Source organism: Rhinolophus sinicus, linkage group LG07 (assembly GCF_036562045.2).
Source record: "Rhinolophus sinicus isolate RSC01 linkage group LG07, ASM3656204v1, whole genome shotgun sequence".
In the NCBI taxonomy this organism is placed as follows: domain Eukaryota; kingdom Metazoa; phylum Chordata; class Mammalia; order Chiroptera; family Rhinolophidae; genus Rhinolophus; species Rhinolophus sinicus.
The window spans coordinates 83,153,385-83,176,811 of NC_133757.1; the positions used below are offsets into that span (position 1 = coordinate 83,153,385).

Below are 23,427 nucleotides of genomic sequence, written 5' to 3' on the forward strand. Positions count from 1 at the left end.
AAGATGTTCAAGGATTGTCAAATCATTCCATTGTCATCTACTTCCCAAGAAGTGTTTACTTACAGAAGCTTTATCAGCCCTCTTTTATGTGTGGAAGAGTCTCTAAATCACCCACAGTGGACATAAATTGCCCAAGGCATTCGCTACCAAAAACTTTTATTCTCAGCTGCTGCTGCATACACCTAGAGAAGCCACTGCTGGCAACTGCTCATCTTTCTGTCAGTGGAGGCCCTCGTAGGGCTCTAGTAGACGATCCACCCCATCCATCTTTCCATTTTGCTCTGTGTCATGAATGCAGGACCCCTCAGCCTTTTTAACCAGAAGCCTCCTCATTGGACAGGTATTGGTAATTACAGAATAGAGACAAAAATGGTGCCTCTCACATATTCCAACTACAGGAGGCAGTGTGTTCTCCTGTTCGGTCATTGACACCATGTATTCTAGAGGACGTCATATTTGTAGACACATTGGCCACTTGGAGAGTCACTTGGAAGCACATGAGTGACCAGGGGGTTCATGTTTTTATTACTAGTGTGCTGCAACCACATCTGATGGAGTTTATTGCAGAGAAGCTGCATTCTGTCTCTAGTTCAAACAGGACTCACTCATGAGATCAGTTAGTCAAACCCCAGGCAATTGTACAAGCACCAGCAAATTTCCTGGCCTAGAATTGAAGTCATCTGCACATTGTGGACCTGGACTTTTGTTTTGGGAGAGGTTTTTGATTCCTGATTTAGTGTCTTTATTAGTAATTAGACTTCAGATTTTCTATTTTTTCATGATTCAATCTTGGTAGATTGTATGATTCTAGGAATGTATCCATTTCCACTAGGTTGTCCACCTATAGATATAATTGTGCATAGTAGTCTCTTATAACCCTTTATATTTGTGTGGAATCAGTTATAACATCTCTTCTTCCATTTCTGATTTTATTTGAGTACCCTCTTTTTTTGTGAGTCTAGCTAAAGGTTTGTCTATTTTGTTTATCTATTCAAAGAATCAGTTCTTAGACTCACTGATCTTTTCTATTGTCTTTTTAGCCTCTATTTCATTTATGTCTACTCTGATCTTTGCTATTTATTCTTTTTGTACTAACTTCGGGTTTTGTTTGTTCTTCTTTTTCTAATTCCTTGAGGGGTAGATTTGTATAAAGCCTACATTTCAAATATTTGAGCATCATTATGTATAAGTATACTAAATATTTCATACTGATAAAAATGAACTAACACTTTAAGGAAACTGACCAGGGAGTTGGGAGTCTATGGCTGGACCTGGGCTTCCTGTTACTCTCTAGTCCCAACGTCCTGTTACACTTTATGGTTCTAACTTCCTGCAAAGGGCTAGGGGTATATAAAGGAGCCATCTTGAGAGATACCTCCTTTTTGCACGTGGACGGCCATCTGGAAGGTGCATGTTCCCACTCTGCTGTGGTAGTTTTGTTCTCCCTGAATAAACCCTCTTTTTGATGAACTATATCAAAGATTTCTTTTTGTCCAGTTAACATTTTGGGGGCTCATCTAGGATCCAGAGAAGAATGAACTCTGGCAGCTTCTGAACCGTGAGCAAACCAGCTTTGAAGCCTCACTGAACTGTTTGGGCTCGGTGCTTTGTCCCCTGGCTTAGAAGCCTCGGGTGAGCTCTCCTGAATCTGAGCCAATGTTTTGCATCTGATGTTCCCCAGGCTTTATTCAGGAATTTTTTTTTAGTGTGTGTGTGAATGTGTTAGAGGCCTATTTGTTTGTCTCTCTTGTCTGAGTACTCATTGTGGCACATCAGCTTGAATTCTTTGGAAAACAAGCTATCGTTTGAGACAAAGACTGGCCTTCACCTAAAGTCCCTTTGGGGTAGAGGTTATTTCTATTGAAATTGGTCAGTGTTGCCCAGTACTAGACTGTGCTGTCTCTGAGAAAGTGAGAAGAGTGCCACCCTGCTCAGACTATAGCTTAAATCCCTGAGAATTGGCTATTTACCTGGAAATGGCTTTTAGCCTTCGGCCTGTTTCTCAGTGACCAGATTATTTCAGAGTGAGGTGACAGTGACCAGATTATTTCAGAGTGAGGTGAGCTGAAGATGCGTGGGTGCTCGAGTTGTGAGCTGTTTCAGGTCTAGTATTAAAAATGGGATCTCTGTTGTCTAAGCCTTCTAAAACTGTCCCTCCAACAGGGATACCGGCCAAGTATATGTTTAAAACCACAGGGAATTTTCATGCACGTATTTAACAAAATGGGCAGATCTGGCTAAGAGTAACTTAGAAACTATCAGTGGCTACTTTGGGGAACACTTGAGATTATGAAACTTGACTTTCTTAAAACTCAGTTGGATAATAACAGCGTTGTAAGAAAGAGGAATGGAATACCTATTTTGAGTAGTACAGTGGTACCTCAGTTTTCGAATGTAATCCATTCCGGAAGACCATTGGAGTTCTGAAACATTTGAAAACAGCCAACAGCTAGGCCTCAGGATCTTGCATTCAGCAGAAGCTGCGTGACATGTTCGATTTCCGAGGTGTGGTCGAAAACCAAAGCATTTGCTTCCGGGTTTACAGGTTTTGTAAACTGAAATGTTCATCAACAAAGACATTCAAAAACCAAGGTGCTACTGTATATTGCGGCTTCCAAATGAGACCATAAATCTAAAGTTGCCCGTTTAGAAGATAAAGCCTCAAAGTTAATGGGGCTGTTAAAAATTCAAAAAGAGAGAAAATGGTGCCTGAAACCTCGTGCTCTTCCTCCACAGCACTGCCTTGCCCTTCCCCCACTCCTTTATCTCGAGCTCCGCCCCTGATGCTATCTCGTCTCTCACTTCTCCCTCTTCCACCTTTAGCTCGGCCTCCAGTGGCACATTCTCTTGAATCTTCTCATTTTTCTCTTTCCTCAGAACTTGTCAGTACTTTCCCATTTAAGATTAAACCCTCTGAAGATCCTAATAAACCCCAAGTCAGCTATGTCCCCTGGACTAAAGCTGAGTTATGCACTATTGTAAAGGAATTTCCTAAGGTAACTGAGGACTTGAATAAGTTTGCTGAGGAATTTGATATTACTACTCAGGCCTATCAGCCTGAGTTTTCTGATTTATATCAGCTAATTAATAAGTTAGTTGGTGAAGGCCAAGCTAGACATTGGATGAGGATTGCCAGGTGGGGGCATCCTGAAAGAGACTTAGAAATGCAAACTTCCAATTATTGGGAGGAAACCAGGGAACTTGCTCGAAAACTACATTGAGGGCCTGGCGGCTCAGGTGGTTGGAGCACTGTGCTCCTAATTCCAATGTAGCCGGTTCGATTCCCACATGGGCCAGTGAGCTGCGCCCTCTACAGCTAAGATTGTGAACAACAGCTCTCCCTGGAGCTGGGCTGCCGTCAGCAGCTGGAGGTTGGCATGAGCTGCGGTGAGCTGCTGTGAACTGCTGAGAGCTGCCGTGGCCTACCGTGTGCTGCCATGAGTGGCCGGGGACCAGCGTGAGTGGCCCACAACCGGCAAGAGCTGCTGTGAACTGCTGTGAACCGCCCACCGATGACTGGTGACCGACTGCCTCAGCCAGGAGGAGCACAGGGCTCATAATACCAATATGGGCCAGGGAGCTGTCCTACACAACTAGACTGAGAAACAACAGTTTGAACTGGAGGGGTGGGGAGGTAGAAGAAAGGGGGAGGGGAAAAAATCTACATTGGGCAATTCCTAAGGCCTTCCCAAGGTCTTATTGATTGGAGCAAAATTCACACTTGGCTCACAAAGGCCTAACAAATCTGTTCATGACTATTATGATAGGTTTTAGGTAGTTTTTAAGAAAAATTCTGGTCTTCCTTCAGATGTTGACATCACACGTGTAACCTTTAATTCTTTATTTGTCAAGGGGCTAAATAAAAATCTTTCCCTCCTGATTAGGAATCCAGAATGGGATGGGGAACTATGGCTACCCTAGACTTAGTGTATTTGGCCAGTTAGTTTGCCAGTATCCTAGATGAGCCACCTAAAAGTAAGATTGTCAAGACTTTTGACTTTCAGCCATGGCAGAAGAGAGGCCCAAGCAAAACCAAAGAACTCCAACTTTTTGCCACTTCTGCAAGGAGCAAGAACACTGGAAAAAGGTTTGCCGTAAGTTTAAGCGTATAAGACACTCTCTGCCTTCTAACCAGTCTTTTTCATGGTTTCCCAATTCCCAATGACGGGGCTCTGAGGAACTACAGGGGCTTTTTCCAATCCTTCCACTTAATCATCTTGGAGAAATTTTTCTTCAAATTGGGGAGGAAACAATTTCTGTTCTAATTGACACCAGTGCTACACTCTTGGTGCTCAACCCCACTGTTATAAGCCAGCCCCTGCCTCGGAGTAATAAAAATATTTTACATAGTGGGGATTTCAAATAAACCTCAACAGGATTATGTGTCTGAACCAATTCCCTTTAGGCTAGGTCCTTTAAGAGATAAACATTGTTTTCTCCTTAGTTCTGCCCCTACCCACTTATTAGGCGGAGACCTCTTAGAGAAGTATCATACTGGAATATCCTTTTCTAGAAAAGAAGAAATAATGTTAGAGTCTGATAGTAACTGTCATAATCACCAATCAGGTGAATTACATGACTTTTCAGCATCTTTCATTTGTGCTGTCTCTGATGGTCCAGTGACTGAATCTGAGAGTACTGATCAATGGTCCCTATTGGACTCACTACCATCTTCTTAATGGGCAAAATCTCCAACTGATACTGGCAGAATTCATGGTGCACCTCCTATCAAAGTTCAAATTGATCCTTCAAAGTCTCTGCCCAGAATTAATCAGTATCCTGTCAGTAAGGAGGCCTTGAAGCTCATAATAGAAGATTACATAACTCAGGGTCTTATAATTCCTTGCACTAATCCTTGTAACATTCCTATTCTGTGAGAAAGCTAAAGGGACAAGGGTGGAGGTTTGTCCAAGACCTCCGAGCAATAAACCACATTGTTATCCCTCAACACCATCATTCCTGACCCTCATACACTGCTGGCATCCATTCCAACTGGAAGTAAATTCTTTACACTAATTGATTTATGCCTTGCATTCTTTAGCATCCCAGTTGATGAAGCTAGCCAATACCTTTTTGCTTTCACTTGGGAAGGAAAGCAATTTACCCATATGGTGATACCTCAGGATTTCACTGACAGCCCTTCTTATTTCTCCCAGATACTGAAGGCTGATTTGGATGATGTAGTTTTCCCTAAAGGTTCTACCTTGTTACAATATGTGGATGATTTACTTCTTTGTTTTTCTTCTAAGGTTTCCTCACAGGATGATAGTGTCCATCTGTTGACACTTTTGGCTTTAAAGGGACATAAAGTCTCTAAAGAAAAATTACAATCTGCTCAAACTCAGGTTCAATATTTAGGACATCTGGATCCAGACAGGCCCCATGGCATAAGTTTCCCAAGGCCCAAGACTAAGAACCAATTGCGAGGTTTTCTTGGGCTAGTTGGCTGTTGCCAGAATTGGATCCCGAATCTCTCTCTTATGGCAAAACTCCTATATGTCCTTTATATTATATTATTATTATTATTATTATTATTATTATCATCATCATCCTTTTATTGGGGAAGAGTATGTTTTTCCAGGACCCATTAGATCCAAGTCAAGTTGTTTTCAATCTGGTTGTGGAGGGCGCAGCTACATTTACATTTTACATTTATATTTTGTAAATGTATTGTTGAATTTGGTTTGCTAACATTTTGTGGAGTTTTTGCATCTATGTTTGTCGGGTCTTTTTTTTTTTTTTTCATTTCACGTCCTTGTTTTGGTATTTGGTAGTGCTGGCCTTGTAACATGAGATTCGAAGAGATCCCTTCTCATCTGTTTTTTGGAAGAGTTTAAGAAAGATTCCTATTCATTCTTTTTTGATTGGTAAAATTCACCAGTGAAGCCATCTGGACCTTGACTTTTGTTTTGGGGGAGGTTTTTAATTCTGATTCAGTCTCCTTTCTAGTACTTTGTCCATTCAGATCTTCTAATTATTCATGATTCAGTCTTGGTATATTGTATGTTTCTAGGAATTTATTCATTTGTAGTCGGTCGTCCAAGTTGTTTACATATAATTGTTCATGGTAGTCTTATGATCCTTTGTATTTCTGTATCAGTTTTTCCTCTCCTCTCTCACTTCTGATGTTATTTATGTCAGTCCTCTTTTTTTGTCAATTTTCTTTATCTTTTCAAAGAAACAGCTCTTAGTTTTATTGATTTTTTTTTTCTATTGACTGTTTAGTCTCTATTTCATTTATTTCTGCTCTGCTCTTTGCTATTTTCTTCCTTCTACAGACTTTGGGTTTTTTTAAAAAAATAATTCTGTGAGGTGCACAATTATATATATAAGCCCACATTACAAATATCTGAGTACCATTAACTATAAGTATACTAAATATGTCATACATACTTTTGCCAAAGTAAGAAAAACACCATAGCTTTAAGATTTTTTTTAAGTGGTAACTAAACATTTATTTGGTTTCTCTGAGTCCAGATGATCACAATTTTAATGTAATGTGCTTTAGAATCTGTAGTACAAAGTGTAATTCATGGACTATGGAATTCTTGAATTCAAAAGAGACTTAGCTAGTTAGTAGCCAACTCTCTTATATGTATGTGTAAACAAGATGGCTAAAAATGAAAAAACTAAAGTCTGGAGATACATATAAATACTAGAATATGCATTGTCTAGGGCCTCAGCCATGAGATACCACTTAGATGATTTAATCAAAAATTAGCTTAGAGGCAACAATTAAATGATGATGTGTGTTGAGTCCATTCTTGTCCATCGATGCCTGGATTTTGGAGTTGTTCCACCAATGGGACTAACCAGTCTGTGTAACTATACTTAATGCTTTAAAGGCAGAATAATATAATTCTTCACAACAGAAGAAAAAAAATTATATTCAGAGTTACCATGTGGTCCAGCAATATTACTTCTGGGTATACACCCCAAAGACTTGAATCCAGGGACTGAAAGAGATGTTTCTACATTTGTGTTCATAGCATTATTCTTGAGAGCCAAAATGTGGAAGCAAAATAGTGAAATTCATAGAGAAAGAAAGTAGGATGGTGTTTGCCAGGGCCTGGGAGCAAAGGGGAATGGGAAGAGATTATTTAGCATGTATAGAAATGCAGCGTTCAAAGATGAAAACTGTTCTGACATTGGTTTCTCAATGTCAACGTACTTCTCACTCTGAATTGTAAACTTAAGGTGTAAGTGTTATAGTATGTGTATGTTACAACAACTAAGAGTGAAAATGTTAAAGCAAGAGAGTGAAACACAATCAAAGAATGAAAGATTTTGCAAATTATATCTGATAAGGGATTTGTGTCAAAAACATATAAAGAACTCTTACAACTCAATAATAAAAAAGTCAAATAACCCAACTTTAAAATGTCAAAGGATGTGAATAGACATTTATTTCCAAGGAAGATGTATGAATGGGCAAGAGCACATGTAAAGATGCTAGAAATCACTAGTCATCAAATAAATCCAAATCTCAACCCAAGGATACCATGTCACAACCACTAGGATGGGTGGAATCAAAAAGTGACATAAGGGTAGCCGGGTGGCTCAGTTGGTTAGAGTGTGAGCTCTTAACAACAAGGTTGAGGGTTCAATTCCCACGTGGGACAGTGGGCTGCGCCCCCTGCAACTAAGATTGAAAACAGTGACTGGACTTGGAACTGAGCTGCGCCCTCCACAACTAGATTGAAGGACAACGACTTGGAGCTGATGGGCCCTGGAGAAACACACACTGTTCCCCAATATTCCCCAATAATTTTTTTCAAAGTGAGATAATATTTAGTTTTGTGAAGGATATATGGAGAAATCATCCACAACTGGTGGTAATATAAAATGTGCTTCAGTCACAAGAAAACATTTTGGCAGTTCCTTAAAAATTAAATGTAGAATTACCATAGCACCCAGGAATTCACTCTTATGTATATACCCAAAGAAATGAAAATATATGTCCAAACAAAATCTTGTGCACGAATTTTGTAACTCAGAATAGCCAAAAAGTGGCTCAGAATAGCCAACTCAGCTATTGCAGCGTAACTCAGAATAGCCAAAAAGTGGAAACAAACCAAATGTCTACAACAGATGAATAAACACAATGTACTTTATCCATATAATGCAATATTATTTGGTTGTAAAAACAAATGAAGTATCCATACATGCTACTACATGGATGTGCCTTGAAAACATTATGCTAAGTGCCTGAAGTCAACTACAAAGACAACCTATTGTATGATTCCATTCATATATAAATCCAGAACAGGGAAATCTATACACACAGCAAGATTAGAGGTTGCCTAGGACTGTGGCTTGGAAGTGGAAAATGGAAAGATGGGGTAGTGATAGCTAAAGGGTGCAGGGGTTTCTTTTTGAAATGACAAAAATGTTCAAAAGTTATGATAATTGCACATTATTTGTGAATACATTGAAAACCACTAAATTGTACATATTAAATGCATTGTGTGCTACGTGTATTGTATCTCAATAAAGCTATTAAAATAATTAGACGTTTTGAACCAATATTAAGTATATAGAGTTCTCAGATACATCCCACATTTCCAAATCTTTTTTTTGTCATATTGGTGAAAATAGTTCACTTGCTTTAGGGATATCACAGCTGTTAACATTTCAAAATTTCTAAGGACATCTTCAAAAACTATCTAAAATAAATTTCCTTTTACGGTAAAATGTACACCTGAGCGTTTTATTGAATGCATCTAACAGCTATGATTGGTCAGAGGAGTTCCTAGTCGGCCCTGCCACCAGAACCAGGTTCTTGGGAGTCATGGGATTCTTTAGTTCAAGTACCACATGTGTGGAGGTGGAGAAGGGATGGGTGGAAGGCTCAATGCTGTCAACCGTCAAATATCAAAATGGAGCTAAACTCTATTACACATAGTGAAGTTTGTTTGTTTTTTAAAGATTTTATTGGGGACGGAACAGGACTCCACTGGGGGAACTGTGTACTTCCAGGACTTTTTTTCCAAGTCAAGTTGTCCATTCAATCTTAGTTGTGGAGGGTGCCATTCAGCTTCAAGTTGTTGTCCTTTCAGTCTCAGCTGTGGAGGGCACAGCTCAGCTCCAGGTCCAGTTGCCGTAGCTAGCTGCAGGGGGCACAGCCCACCATCCCTTGCGGGATTTGAGGAATGGAACTGGCAGCCCTGTGGTCCAGAGCCCACTGGCCCACGTGGGAACCCAACCAGCAGCCTTCGGAGATAGGAGCATGGAGCTCCAACCACCTGAGCCACCGGGCCGGCCCCTGAAGTTAGTTTTAAATGGGTTTGCGTCAGAGTTCCATGAGTGGCCTCGCAGCCTATGCCAACCCCTGCCCTGGACAGGACCACTGACCCTCTGGTCCCAGTCTGGCCTGGCTTGGGCGCCCCTCTTGCTCTGCACAAGGGCATCATTCCATCTGGAAACTGACCCTGGAATTTCCTGTGCCCACCTGTGTCACCGCATTCGGAAAGTGGAGCAGCAAGACGACAGTGTCCCTCTAGGAAACACGAACAAGTTTTAAAAGCAAACGTACTTGGAGGGGACAGGTCCCGCCCACCGGCGGAAGCTGGTTCCATTAAGCCCTCTGACCTCCTACCCTGTTGTCACTCAGGAATAACAAAAATGGATCCTTACGAACTGTCCAATCAGAGGCGCAGCAGGGTAGATGGGTGGTGCGACGTTCAGCAAACCACGTGACCCGCTTGGCCAGCTAAAGTTGGTGTTTCACCAACACTTAACACCCCAGGTGTCTGTGGCAGCATTAATCCCGCTGTGACCAGCAGGGCAAAGGGAGCCACAGGGACCACACCAGGGGACCCTAGAAGCCGGGAAATGGTGAGTGTGCGGTGCCGGAAGTCCCAGGACCGGGACGAGGGGCTGGTTGGAACTGGTTGGAAGAGGCTGTGGTGGACCGGCCTCCCAGCTATCAAGTCTTGTGTGTACGAACCGAGTCTTCCCGGGGCGCAGCTGGGACGTCGGTCCCCTCCGGCACGCAGCGTGGGGACTGGAGCCGCAGCCTGGACTCCGGGCGTCCCGTCACTGCGCGCCGCGACTTCCGCCCCAGAACCTCTCTGGGCAGCTCTGTGGCCCCAGCTCCGCGTCTCCGCAGACTGTGCTGTGACCACGGGCAGGGTCATCCGGGGACAATGGTGATTCGCTCTCCGGGGGTTCGTGCGCGAGAGGAGCTGTGGTTTGCGGAGCCCCAAGTTCCTCCTTTCTCCTCAGGGGATCCGTTTACTCCTGAGTTTTCGAAATGTTTGGAAAGCAGGGTCTTATATCCACGATCCAGTTCCCCCAGTCTAGCTCTTCCTAGGACTGGCAATAAATCCATACATTTTCAGATTTCTGCCCACATTCCTAAGTGCCACGATTGGGTCCCCGATTCACATAATTGTTCAAATTTTTTTTTCTTGCCATGGAAATAGTATTACTTTCTGAAAGTAATAAGTACTTGTGGTTTTTCTTGAACTAGAAAATTGCCTTCCAGTTTTCTTCTTTTACACATAGACATTAGGCTTGCATGAATTATTAGCTGGATTCCTCAAACACCGGGTTTTTGTCATTTAAAATATCCACGTGTTCCAAAGCTATGGGACTGCGAGCCGAGGTGTGTGGCCCTGTGACTCAAACAACCCCCCCTCCCCCCCCCCCTCGAGCTGCAAAGGGAAGTACTTGAAGGCCCAGTGGTTCTTCCTGGGGAGCTTCCCCTGCAGGTGTCCTACCTGTTCACACCCACCGTGGAAGGAGGGCCTTTACTCTGAGAGAAGCTGCAGCCCTGGAGAGCTGGGGGTGCACATGGGGGCCTGGGGAGTGACGCCCTTTCTGAGATTTTAGTTTTGTTCTCCTGTCCTGTTTCTAGAAACAGGTAGGAGATTTGCATCCCCAAGAGAAGGTGCACTCCAAGTGTAATTTGTGCACATTAAGAAAGTGTGAATATCAGGAGTGTGTGTCCTGGGTCAAGGTTCATGAATTTGGGAGTTTGGGTCAGAACGGTTAACTGAATTTGGGTGAGAATGGAAGCCTGGGGAAGGGAGCATGGAGTTCTCAAGAGTTCATGCCTAGGGCTGCACAGGTGTCCCTCCCTCCTTCCCCAGGGGACTGACCCACTCCAGGGGTTCTGTCTCATCCGGGAAAGTCCCAGAATATAGAAGCTTTTGAAAGCAGCTTTCCTTCTGTCCTGTGGGAAGCAGGCTGCTCATCCAAGCTGATTCCAATACTTGTTTTTCTCCCTTTGGATGCTTTATTGACTTAATAATGCAGACTTTGCCTCTGGTTTTCCTGAGCACTGTAATTTTATTCCGTGTGAGAAATAACATTTTTAGTTTCTTGGACTTAAAAATGTAAGTTGATTGTGAGAGATGTCGGTAAGGCAAGTAAATAGCGGAACTAAATAGAATTTTTGTTCCTTTCAGGCAAGAGAACCTCAAGATGTGAGGTTAATGTGTTTAAACTCTGAGGTCCATTTTTCATTTTTACATTAGTATTTGTATGTGAGTGTCCCTATACAACATTGAAATTTAAAAGGCTAAAGTAAATGAATTTCTGTTTTAACTGGAATCAAAGCTTATGTAAATCTTTGAAAATCCTACTATGTGTAGGGAGCTAAACCCAAATGCCTATTGCATTATAATATGCTACTTATTCCTAAAATACCCCTTGTGAGATAGAGAGAAGGACAAACTAGGGTACAAGTTATTTTTTAGTTAGCAGGAGATTTGCAAATTTTCATTTTGTATGGTTTACACTTCTATTGTTTTCATTTAAAGGATTTAAATCTTAGGATGGTTTCCTATGTACAAAAGTTAAACGAAGACTAGTAGATAGTAAATCATGGTGTGTATAAATTTCTGTTTATTTTAAATATTAGGTTGGTGCAAAAGTAACTGCAATTTAAAAGGTTAAAAATAATTGCAAAAACCACAATTACTTTTGCACCAACCTAATAAATCTGGAAGATAGGAAATTCTAACTTAAGAAGTCACAGCCAGGGGGTGGGGAAAAGAAGTCACTACCGACATATCTGGCCCCTCCGCTGCTACCCCCAAATACATTATACATTTTTTATTATTTACCAAACATCCTGTTAGTGTTGCTTTATATTGAAACAATGCCTGTTTTTCTTACCCATGTATGTTTTTGTAATGAACACTCAGACTCCGCATTCTTTGATATTTGCTGTGGCTTAAGCCTCCTCCTCTCTCTTCCCATGTGTCCCCACCTGGACAGGCTGAAGCAAGTCCAGGGCTCCCTCCTCTAGCACTGTCACCTTCCACCACACAAGCCCCTGCCTGTGAGCAGGACTCATCCTGGCCCCGCCCCTGACAAGGATCCTTTGGTGGAACAACTTTAGTGAGCCTCCTCCCAGGCCTACCTGTGCACGTGCTTATAAAACCCAGTTTTAGTAGGAACCCTGAAGCCAGGTGAACCAGAATCTCCATCCTCCTATTTCATCCCCCCCATATCTGATCAGGTTTCTCCTCCTACACCATCTGGCGATGTCTGATCACCCAGGCCTGCCTGCAGTAAGAATCCTGTTAGGTCGTTTTAACGTAGCATCTCAGCTCCCACTCCCCACACAAGAACGCAGGATATGGTGAGGCCAAAAAGGAACACAAACAGAGCCATGGATAGGGGGTATACACCACTATATTCTCTCTGGCGGCTGGGTTGGAGATACAGGGAGCAAACATCCGCCAGTACTCCAACAAGGGGTCTTCCTGCACCCCAGTCTCGCAAGTGGCCGGGCGAGACACAAGAAGCAGGATCCACCTGATCCGCAATCCGCTGTCTGCTTTTCTGCCAACCGACTCCACTTGCTAATTACAATCTGTGCTTGCTAGCTTAGCCACGGCAGTTTTATCAGTGGTTAATGGCTAACAGGTAACAGCTGATGGCCAATTAGTCGCAGCTGATGGCCATCTACTACCCGAGCCAGCACCTTTCCACATGAGGCGGAGAGCCTGGAAACTGCTCTCTGGGATTCTGTGCCCACAGCAGGCTACTGGCTTCAGTCTGTATATGGGAACCACGCCTCTGCAGGTGACTGGAACACTTGGCACTGTGAGCAGCATGTCTCAATGTAACCACCTACCTGGGTGTGGGGACAGAGCCTCAGAGAGTAGTTTACAGGCTCTCGGCCTCACGTGAAGGGGTACTGGCTTGGGTGGTGAATGGCTGTCAGCTGTGGCTGATTGGCCATCGGCTGTGGCGGTTAGCCAATTGGCCGCTGGTATAACTGCTGCGACTACGGAGGATTGCCGAGGAGCCGAGCAGAGCAGAAGAGAGCGGAAGAGGAGGGCCGAGAGAGAGGAACAGAGGAGAGAGTGGAGGAGAGTCGTCGGTCGGTCGGTTGGCGGAAAAGCAGACGGCAGGTCGGCGTCCGGTGGGCCCAGCCTCCAGTGAGACCGTGGTGGTATGGCTCCCCTACCTATGGCTCCGTGGGTGTTCCTTTTTGGCCTCACCATGTCCTGCGTTCTTATGTGGGGAGCGGGAGCTGAGGCCCCACAGGCCCCCCTGCATGACACTCAGAATAGCTAAAAAGTGGAAACAAACCAAATGTCTACAACAGATGAATAAACACAATGTACTTTATCCATACAATGCAATATTATTTGGCTATAAAAACGAAGTATCCATACATGCTACTACATGGATGTTCCTTGAAAACTTTATGCTAAGTGCCTGAAGTCAACTACAAAGACAACCTATTATATGATTCCATTCATGTATAAATCCAGAACAGGGAAATCTGTAGACACAGCAAGATTAGAGGTTGTCTAGTACTGTGGTTTGGAGGTGGAAAATGGAAAGATTTTCCATTTTCCATAGTGATAGCTGAAGGGTACAGGGGTTTCTTCTGAGACAATGAAAATGTTCAGAAATTGTGGTGATGACTGCACATTCGTGTGAATGTACTGAAAACCAATGAATTGTACCCATTAAAGGGATTCATTGTATGGTGTGTGTATTGTATCTTAATAAAGCTATTCAAATTTTTAAAATGCAGTAGGAGTTTTGAACCAATGTGGTAGTATATTGAGTTTTCAGTTACATTCAACATTTTCAAAATCTTACTGTGTTTTTTTTCCCCTTATTTTGGTGAAAATAGGAATTCAGTTGCTTTAGGGGTATCATAACCATTTACATTTCAAAATCTCTAAGGGCACGGTCAAAAACTAAAATAAATTTCCTTCTAGTTTAAAATGTCCACCCGTGAGTTATACTGAACACATCTCACAGCTTACTGATGGTCAAAGAGACCCTGTGCCCAGGTGGCGTTGTGGGGTTCAAATTTCTCTGCAGAACCTGGTACTTAGGTCATGGGACTCTTTAGCTAAGGTACCACATGTGTGGAGGTGGAGAAGGGATGCGTGGAAGGCTCAACGCTGTCAAGGAGGATTAACATGAAGCCAAACTCTTTTATTACACATGGTGAGGTCAGTTTTAAATGGGTTTGTAAACAAGCATCACAGTTCCATGAGTGGCCTCACAGCCTGTGACAACCCCTGCCCCTGGCAGGACCGCTGACCCTCTGGTCCCAGTCTGGTCTGGACTGGCTATCCCTCTTGCTCTGCACAAGGGCGTCCTTCCATCTGGAAACTGACCCTGGAATCCCCTTCGCACACTTGTGTCACTGCGTTCAGAGAGGAACAGAAAGAGTCTCTCTAGGTCCACAAACAAGTTTTGTTTAAAAGACAACGTCCTGTAGGGGATAGGTCCTGCCCACTGGCGAAAGCTGGTTCCGTTAAGCCATCTGCCCTCCTACCCTGTTGTCACTCAGGAATAACAGAGGCGGGTCCCTGTGAACTGTCCATTCGGTTGCAAGTGGATGTGGTAACACCCAGCAGACTTCGAGGAAGCTCCTGGCTACGCTGGAGTTCGCGTCTCACCTGCGAAAAGACTTTCTCAATGTGCGAACTTTATGGCCCAGGTGTCTCTGCTGCAGTGTCAGTCCCTCTGTGACCAGCACCAGCCACAGGTTCCTCAGGAACCATGCCAATGCCGGGGGACCTTACAAACCAGGAAATGGTGAGTGTGCAGGGCCAGGGCGGGGAGAAGGGAACCACTGGCTGATTGGAACCAGCAGAGGTCGGACCAAGCTTTCCCACGGTCAAATCCCACGTCTGCGGACCTGAGTCCACTCCCCTCTCCCACCTTGAACCTCTGTCCCCTGCGGCACACAGAGTGGGGCCTGGGCCAGCAGCTGAGACCCCAGGTGTCCTGTCTGGTCACTGCATGCTGCGACTTGGGCAACTCCGGGCAGCTCTGCACTCAGAGCTCCTCTCCCCAGATTGCGGTTACCATTGGGTGGGCCGTCAGGAGATAATCGTGACTTGGTTTCTGGGGTTTGTGCATGTGTGGTGCTGTGGGATCCCCAGTTCTCGCTTTCTCCTCAGTGGGAACCTGTTTTCTCCTGAGTTTTCTAAATGCTTAAGCCTGGCCTCAATTTTACAACCTTGCCCTCCTCTCCACCCAGCTCTTCGTGGAGTTTGTAATCCCTAAATTTTCAGATTTCTGCCAGTATATGAAATGCTACCTTCCCGTCTCCAATTCACAGCAGCATCAAGTATTTGTACCCCGTGGAACAAATGCAGTATTTAATTGTTATCATTTTCCCACCTTCAATAGATGCCTCATTTTAAAGATTTAATTTTTTGCCGGTGGTTCTTTTACATGTGAAGAAAGCCAAGAATAACCACCTGGAGTACGTTGTATGAAATCCCCGTTCCTCTGCTCCAGGACCTTCCCTGGGCACAGACATCCTATGGGATGTCCTGTGGGTGGTGTGGTTATTCTCTGAAACTTTCTTGGGTGTTATGTAGTGTCACACTGTTCCTCTGTAAAATTCCCCTGGGCCAAGAGAGGGGAAAAAAGGGCTGAGAACTCTAGCATTACATCAAGAGTTTATTAAGAGAACCTACATTGAGACACTTCTTGGGTGTAGGCAAGATCATGTGGATATCCTGTCATGCTCTACATGGCAGGCTTTAAATAATTATATAGAACAAAGGATTGGTGTACTGGTACTTGACCCGCCCCATATTAGGGGAAACCACCTTAAATACTTGCCCTGGGGCAGGGCAATGATCTCTTCCAGGAACCAGCTCCCTGTTGGGCATAGAGGAGGGGTCTATCAAACAGTGTCTAAGGGGATTTAGAGAAGCAGTCTCTTTTGTAGCCAGATTTAACTTGTATTTCCAACAGCACTCATGTCTTAGTACAGTCTGCTCCACAACTTCCCTGTATTTGTCACCTTGCAAAGATTTAGTCACTTAAGTCCATTTTTCAAGAAATGTAAAATGTATTTAATCGGCAAATTTTGAAAGGCCTCTCAGGCTTCAGTTCTCACAGTGAGGAAGTTCAGCTGGATTCAGTTTAAAGTTCTGACCAAAATGAAGTCCCCAATTCATGGCACCCTAAGAGAGGAGATAGAATCCTGACTTTCAGAGACTTTCTCAATGTGCACAAATTACACTCTGAGCGCACCTGTGCTGGATGCAAAACTCCTACCTATGTCTAGAAACAGTCCTGGGGAATCACAACTAAACCTGAGAAAGGGTGGCACAACCCTCCCTCAAGTGCATGTGTACCCCCAGCTCTCCAGGGCTATAGCTTTTCTCAGTATAGAGGGCTAATACCAGAGGGCTCCACTGGTTCTTTAGTATCTACTGCTGCTGCTCCTGCCTCTGCTGTAACCCAGACCCTGACCCTTGGGGGTAAGGGGACAACCCCCGGGGTAACCCTGTGGCAGAGCCAAAGGATTGGTTCAAGCCAATTTAAGTATGAGGTCCTTAAACTCTATAAAGCTACCTGTTGTCGTGGGGCTGGCTCCTAACCCTAATGACACTGATTAGAGGCCTTCTGGGGGAAAAAATATATATATATAAATACCAACATAGACGGGACACCCTGTTCGTTGATGTATATTCAGTGACCAAAAACACAAAATAGAGAAGGACAAGAGGGAGAGGACAAAAGCAAAAATACTGAAACAAAGGACCACAATTTGATCCAATTGAAAATCCAAAGTATACTCAAAGAATTACACAACACAAAAGATCAAGAGGCACTGTTTTGTTTGGGAACCTGTCAGATGGGTTCTGAATTAACTTTGCCATATGCTGTAACGCATAAAACTTTATGCAAGTATTCAGTGCTACGTCTCTAATAACAGTTATTCCAGGATCACACTAAATGTAAACAAGGTACCCCAGATAATGTTAGGGGGCTTACTAAATATAAAATAGGGACAAATGTGTATGTCTCACCTTAACCATCAGACAACTCTTCTCCTGCCTGAATTGCACTTGATCTTAGCACCCATTGTCCTGAAGTATCCCATAGTGAACAGGGAAGCTCTGAACCAATGATTCATAAACTAAAATTAAGTCTTTACTACTTCCAAATTGGCTTCACAAAAAGGGACCCTACAGACCTTACCCTCCCAGTTTAATTAAATAATATGGCTGAATTTAAATTAAATAGATTTAAAGATTGAAAACCATTATCCTAAACTTATTTAGTTGAAGAGGTGATTATCCCCAATGCATTTTTTTTTTAACCGCTGGATTGGTAGATTTGACCCTCTGCCTCACTGAGGAGATGAAAATCTTAAAATGATATTTGTTTCCTTTGTATAGATAGCATTTCTGTCATTTCCCAACATGCTCTGAACCTGCCATTAGAGAAAAATAAGATTTAATGTGTTCACTATAAAAACATATAAATAATTTCCGTGTGTTCCTGGTGCTGTTAAATTAATGAGGAAGTAAGTGTGGACACATAATAAGTTTCTGATGATCAAATCATAGGATAAATGTTTGGTGATGACAGAATATATAACTTTTCTACAAATGGAGCATAGGTGCCCAGTGCTGTCAGTTTTACAAATTTTTCTGTACACGTTATTGGGATGTCATAGAGCTCAGTGGCTTTTGAGGATGTGGCTGTGACCTTCACCCTGGAGGAGTGGGCTCTGCTGGATCCTTCACAGAAGAAACTCTACAGAGATGTGATGTGGGAAACCTTCAGGAACCTGGCCTCAATAGGTAAGGATGACAACTTACCTTCACCTTGTTAATTAGATGACGGGATTCTTACTCATAAAAGTTGTTCTAAGATGTGTATTGTAAGAAAGGAGGACATCGGTAAATAAGCTAAAATCTAATAATTTTTGTATAATTTTTATGACTTTGGAATCAATTTTCTGCGTCTGCATTTTAGGAAAGAAATGGGAAGATCATGATATTGAAGATCAGTACAACAATCAGGGGAAAAAACGAAGGTGAGTCACACAGTAGAAAGCACCATCTCACATACAAAACTTGTTATGCTGTGAAATTTTAAAAAGAAACAACCCTTTCTCAAATTTATGACTTCTCAGAGTTTTCACCAAATAACTTTCTGAAATATGACATAGATGTTCAGTGTTTGAAAAGTAGTTCAAATGAAAAACATCATTAATAAACCTTGTATATGAATATCACTGTGTTGATAATAGCAACACTGAAGTCCTCTTGCCGAGTATTCAGTGTATTCAATTTCAAACCGTTCAGACAGGGCAGAAAACCTACTTCTTTGCTATAAAACATAAAAATATAGTTCAAATAGTCTAATAAATATAAAATCATTAATAATGTGATTCATGTTCTTTTGCAGAAGTTTTATGGTAGAAAGAATCTGTGATGGGAAAGAGGGTAGTCAATATGGAGAAATCTTGACTCTTATTCCAAATCTAAATGTGAATAAGAAAACTCGTGGAGTAAAACCATGGGAGTACAATGTGTGTGGAAATGTCTTAAGGCAGTATTCATCTCAGAATGGGAACATCAGATGTCACACTGGACACAAGCCCTCTGAGTATCAGAAATATGGAGACAAGCCATATGAATATGACATATGTGAGAGAGACTTCAGTTACCATCAGTGTTTTAAAAAACATGAGAAAAAGTACAATGGAGAGAAACTTGATGAACATAAAATATGTGGTAAAGCCTTCAATTCCAGTTATATTCAAGTACATGAAGAAAATACTAGGGAACAACTTTATGAATGTAAGGAATGTGAAAAAACCTTTGGTGATCTCTCAAGCCTTCAAATACACATGGTCACTCACACTGGGGAAGGACCTTATAAATGTAAGGCATGTGAGAAAGCATTCATTTCTCCCAGTTCATTTCGGATACATGAAAGGACTCACACTGGAGAGAAACCCTATGAATGTAAAACATGTAGAAAAGCATTCAGTTGTCTCAGGAATCTTCAAAGACATGAAAGGACACACACAGGAGTGAAACCCTATGAATGTAAGCAATGTGGTAAAAGTTACAGAGATTACAGTTCCTTAAAAGCACATGAGAGAAATCACACTGGAGTGAAACCCTATGAATGTGAAACATGTAGAAAAGCATTCAGTCATCTCAAGTATCTTCGAATACATGAAAGGACACACACAGGAGTGAAACCCTATGAATGTAAGCAATGTGGTAAAAGTTACAGAGATCACAGTTCCTTAAAAGCACATGAGAGCAGTCACACTGGAGTGAAACCCTATGAATGTGAAACATGTAGAAAAGCATTCAGTCGTCTCAAGTATCTTCGAATACATGAGAGGACACACTCAGGAGTGAAACCCTATCAATGTAAGCAATGTGGTAAAGGTTACAGAGATGACCGTTCCTTCAAAGCACATGAGAGAAGTCACACTGGAATGAAACCCTATGAATGTGAAACATGTAGAAAAGCATTCAATGATCTCAAGTATCTTCGAATGCATGAAAGGACACACACAGGAGTGAAACCCTATGAATGTAAGCAATGTGGTAAAAGTTACAGAGGTCACAGTTCCTTAAAAGCACATGAGAACGGTCACACTGGAGTGAAACCCTATGAATGTGAAACATGTAGAAAAGCATTCAGTCGTCTCACGTATCTTCGAATACATGAAAGGACACACTCAGTAGTGAAACCCTATCAATGTAAGCAATGTGGTAAAAGTTACAGAGATTACCGTTCCTTCAAAGCACATGAGAATGGTCACACTGGAGTGAAACCCTATGAATGTGAAACATGTAGAAAAGCATTCAGTCGTCTCACGTATCTTCAAATGCATGAAAGGACACACACAGGAGTGAAACCCTTTGAATGTAAGCAATGTGGTAAAGGTTACAGAGATCACAGTTCCTTAAAAGCACATGAGAGCAGTCACACTGGAGTGAAACCCTATGAATGTGAAACATGTAGAAAAGCATTCAGTCGTCTCAAGTATCTTCGAATACATGAGAGGACACACTCAGGAGTGAAACCCTATCAATGTAAGCAATGTGGTAAAGGTTACAGAGATGACCGTTCCTTCAAAGCACATGAGAGAAGTCACACTGGAATGAAACCCTATGAATGTGAAACATGTAGAAAAGCATTCAATGATCTCAAGTATCTTCGAATGCATGAAAGGACACACACAGGAGTGAAACCCTATGAATGTAAGCAATGTGGTAAAAGTTACAGAGGTCACAGTTCCTTAAAAGCACATGAGAGCAGTCACACTGGAGTGAAACCCTATGAATGTGAAACATGTAGAAAAGCATTCATTTGTCTCAGGTATCTTCGAAGACATGAAAGAATACACACAGGAATGAAACCCTATGAATGTAAATAATGTGGTAAAGCATACAGATCCTGTGGTTCCTTAAAAACACACAAAAGGATCCACACAGGAGAGGGACCCTATAAATGTAAGTGATTGTAATAAAGCCTACAGTTATTACAGTTCCTTAAAAGAACACGAATGGACTCATGCAAGACTGAAACCCTATGAATGTAAGCAATGTGGTAAAGCTTATAGAGATTACAATTCCTTAAAAACCCACAAAAGAACTCAACACTGGAGTGAAACTATGAATGTAAGCAATGTGGTCAAGCTTACAGATACTGTGGTTCCTTAAAAACACAAAAGGACCCACACAGGAGAGGGACCCTGTAAATGTAAGCGATGTGGTCGACCTTACAGTGATTACACCTCCTTAAAAACACACAGAAGGACACACAGGAGTGAAACCCTATGAATGTAAGCAATGTGGTAAAGGTTACAGAGATTACAGTTCCTTAAAAACATGAGAGAGGTCGCGCTGGAGTGAAACCCAATGAGATATAGCTTTCCTTTTTCATCTAGGTTTCCAAATACATGAAAGAAATCACACTGGAGAGAAATTAAGAAATGTGGGAAAGATTTCATTTACCCACAAACTAACACAAGTGAACATGCACACTGGAGATACACCATATGAATGTGAAGAATGTGGGAAAGCCTTCAGTCATCCCAGTTCCTTCCAAAGGCATGAAAAGAATCACAGGATAAAACCTCTTTAATATAAACAGTATTGAAAGGATTTCAGATTGCACAAATCTTCACATGTGAAAAATCTCAGGTAAAACAGCTAAAACTGTATGCAACATGAGAAAGATTGATGGAAATTAATCCACGTATAACACTCTAGAAAAAGAGTTGTTGGGTGGGCCCAGTGCCTCAGGCGGTTGGAGCGCAGTGCTCCTATTGTGCTTCTATGGCGGAAGGCCTCCGATTCGATTCCCACATGGGCCATGAGCTGCACCTTCTGTAGCTAAGATTGTGAACAACAGCTCTTCCTGGAGTTGGGCTGCTGTGAGCAGCTGGAGGTTGGTGAGAGTTGCCCTATGCTGCCATGAGCTACTGTGTGCTGCCATGGGTGGCCAGTGGCTGGCAGCTGGCGAGAGCTGTCATGAGCTGCTGTGAGCGTCTGACAGACAGACTGGCTACCAACTGCCTCAGCTGGGGGGAGCACAAGGCTCATAATACCAGCATGGGCCAGGGAGCTGTGTCCTACACAGCTAGACTGAGAAACAATGGCTTGAACCGGAGTGGAGGGGAGACAGAAGAAGGGGGGAAAAAAGTTGTTATTAAAGTTGTAAATACATGGTGTTTCTCAAGCTTATTAAGTGTATCACTTCAATACAGATTTCTTATTACGTTCAGAAGTGAATATTGAGGTGAGGTGAGATACTTCTGGGAATCATCTTTCAACAGTAGCACAAGAGATTGTAGTGCTTCTTCCTTAAATGAGTTAATATTTTGTCTTTCCATTTTGAAGCTGTTAAATCACTGGGTGAGCTGAAGTGTATTTCTAATGTGCAATTAGGTTTATAATGTTTTGGTTTTTGTTTTCTGTGTTAAGGGACCATGGTAAAATGACAGTTTGGTAATTGTTGGGATTTTATTACTGGCTTGGTGAGAGTTTCAGGATATTCTTAGTCCATTAATTATGTATAGTCTACCTTTTTTTTACTGACAAAGCTCCTTTTAGGGGGTGACAGGCATATGAGGTGTGATCAAAAAATATGGTGAATGTTTAAATTTAAAAATTTGTTACAGTAAAAGACACATTGCCGTTATTCCCCTGAAAATACTCCCCCTCATTTTGAACACACTTATCCCATTGTTCTCGCCGCTTTCTGAAGCAGTTCTGGAAGTCCTCTTTTATGAGTGTCTTTAGTTGTGCTGTCATAGCTGCCTCGATGTCCTGAATCATTTTGGTTTTGGGGAAGAACCAGAATTCTTATGGTGCCAGATCCAGTGAATAAGGTGGATGAGGACATACCATTATGTTTTTATTTGACAGAAATTGCCATATGCCAGAAGCGATGTGTGACATGGAACATTGTCATAATGGAGGATGATTTATGGCACACTTTAAAACATACCTTCTCTCAACCATAGCTCACACCCAATTGACTGCACTGAACAAGTTGAAACTTGTCACACACTGTTACTAAGGTTCAGCACGCTGCTTCCTGTATTGAAGATCCCTGCCTTCCCATTGGATGTCACGTGGCAGCAGCATTCACCGAATTTTGTGATCACAACAGAAAGGTTCCATGTCACACATTGCTTCTAGTCTAGCAATTTCTGTCAAATAAAAACATTATGGTGTGTCCTCATCCACCACCTTATTCAGTGGATCTGGTATCGTGTGATTTCTGGCTCTTCCCGAAGTCAAAATGACCATGAAAGGTAAATGTTTTGAATCGATTCAGGACATTGAGGCAGCCATGACAACACAAGTGAAGATACTCACAAAAGAGAATTTCCAGAACTGCTTCAGAAAGGGACGAGAACGATGAGATAAGGTGTTCGAAGGAAGGGGGAGTATTTTGAGGGGGATTAATGGCAATGTATTTTATTTAAACATTCACCATATTGTTTGAGCACACCTCATAAAAAAGCCTTTTTCTCTTTTCTGTACTAATAAACACTTAGAATAAATTTTATGTCTGGCCACTTTATGAAAATATATTTTCGTGTGAATTAATATTTTCATATTTGGGCCTTCACTTACTTCCCTTCATTCTGACTGGTATTTGGTGAATAGACTTTGATTTAAGAAGAGAGAC

General features: G+C 42.3%; 2 protein-coding genes across 2 annotated transcripts in view; both read left to right on the top strand.

Annotated features, from left to right (window-relative positions):
• The window catches only part of LOC109454333 (uncharacterized), a 90,168-nt gene that overhangs the window by 17,076 nt on the left and 49,665 nt on the right, over window positions 1–23,427 (top strand). The window lies entirely within an intron of this gene.
• Window positions 9,531–20,841, top strand: LOC109454336 (uncharacterized). Its single transcript, XM_019744842.2, has 5 exons — window positions 9,531–9,837; window positions 14,783–15,030; window positions 17,924–18,050; window positions 18,226–18,286; window positions 18,661–20,841. The coding sequence occupies exons 2-5, from the start codon at window positions 14,995–14,997 to the stop codon at window positions 20,657–20,659; spliced, it is 2,223 nt and encodes a 740-aa protein (XP_019600401.2). The 5' UTR covers window positions 9,531–9,837; window positions 14,783–14,994; the 3' UTR covers window positions 20,660–20,841.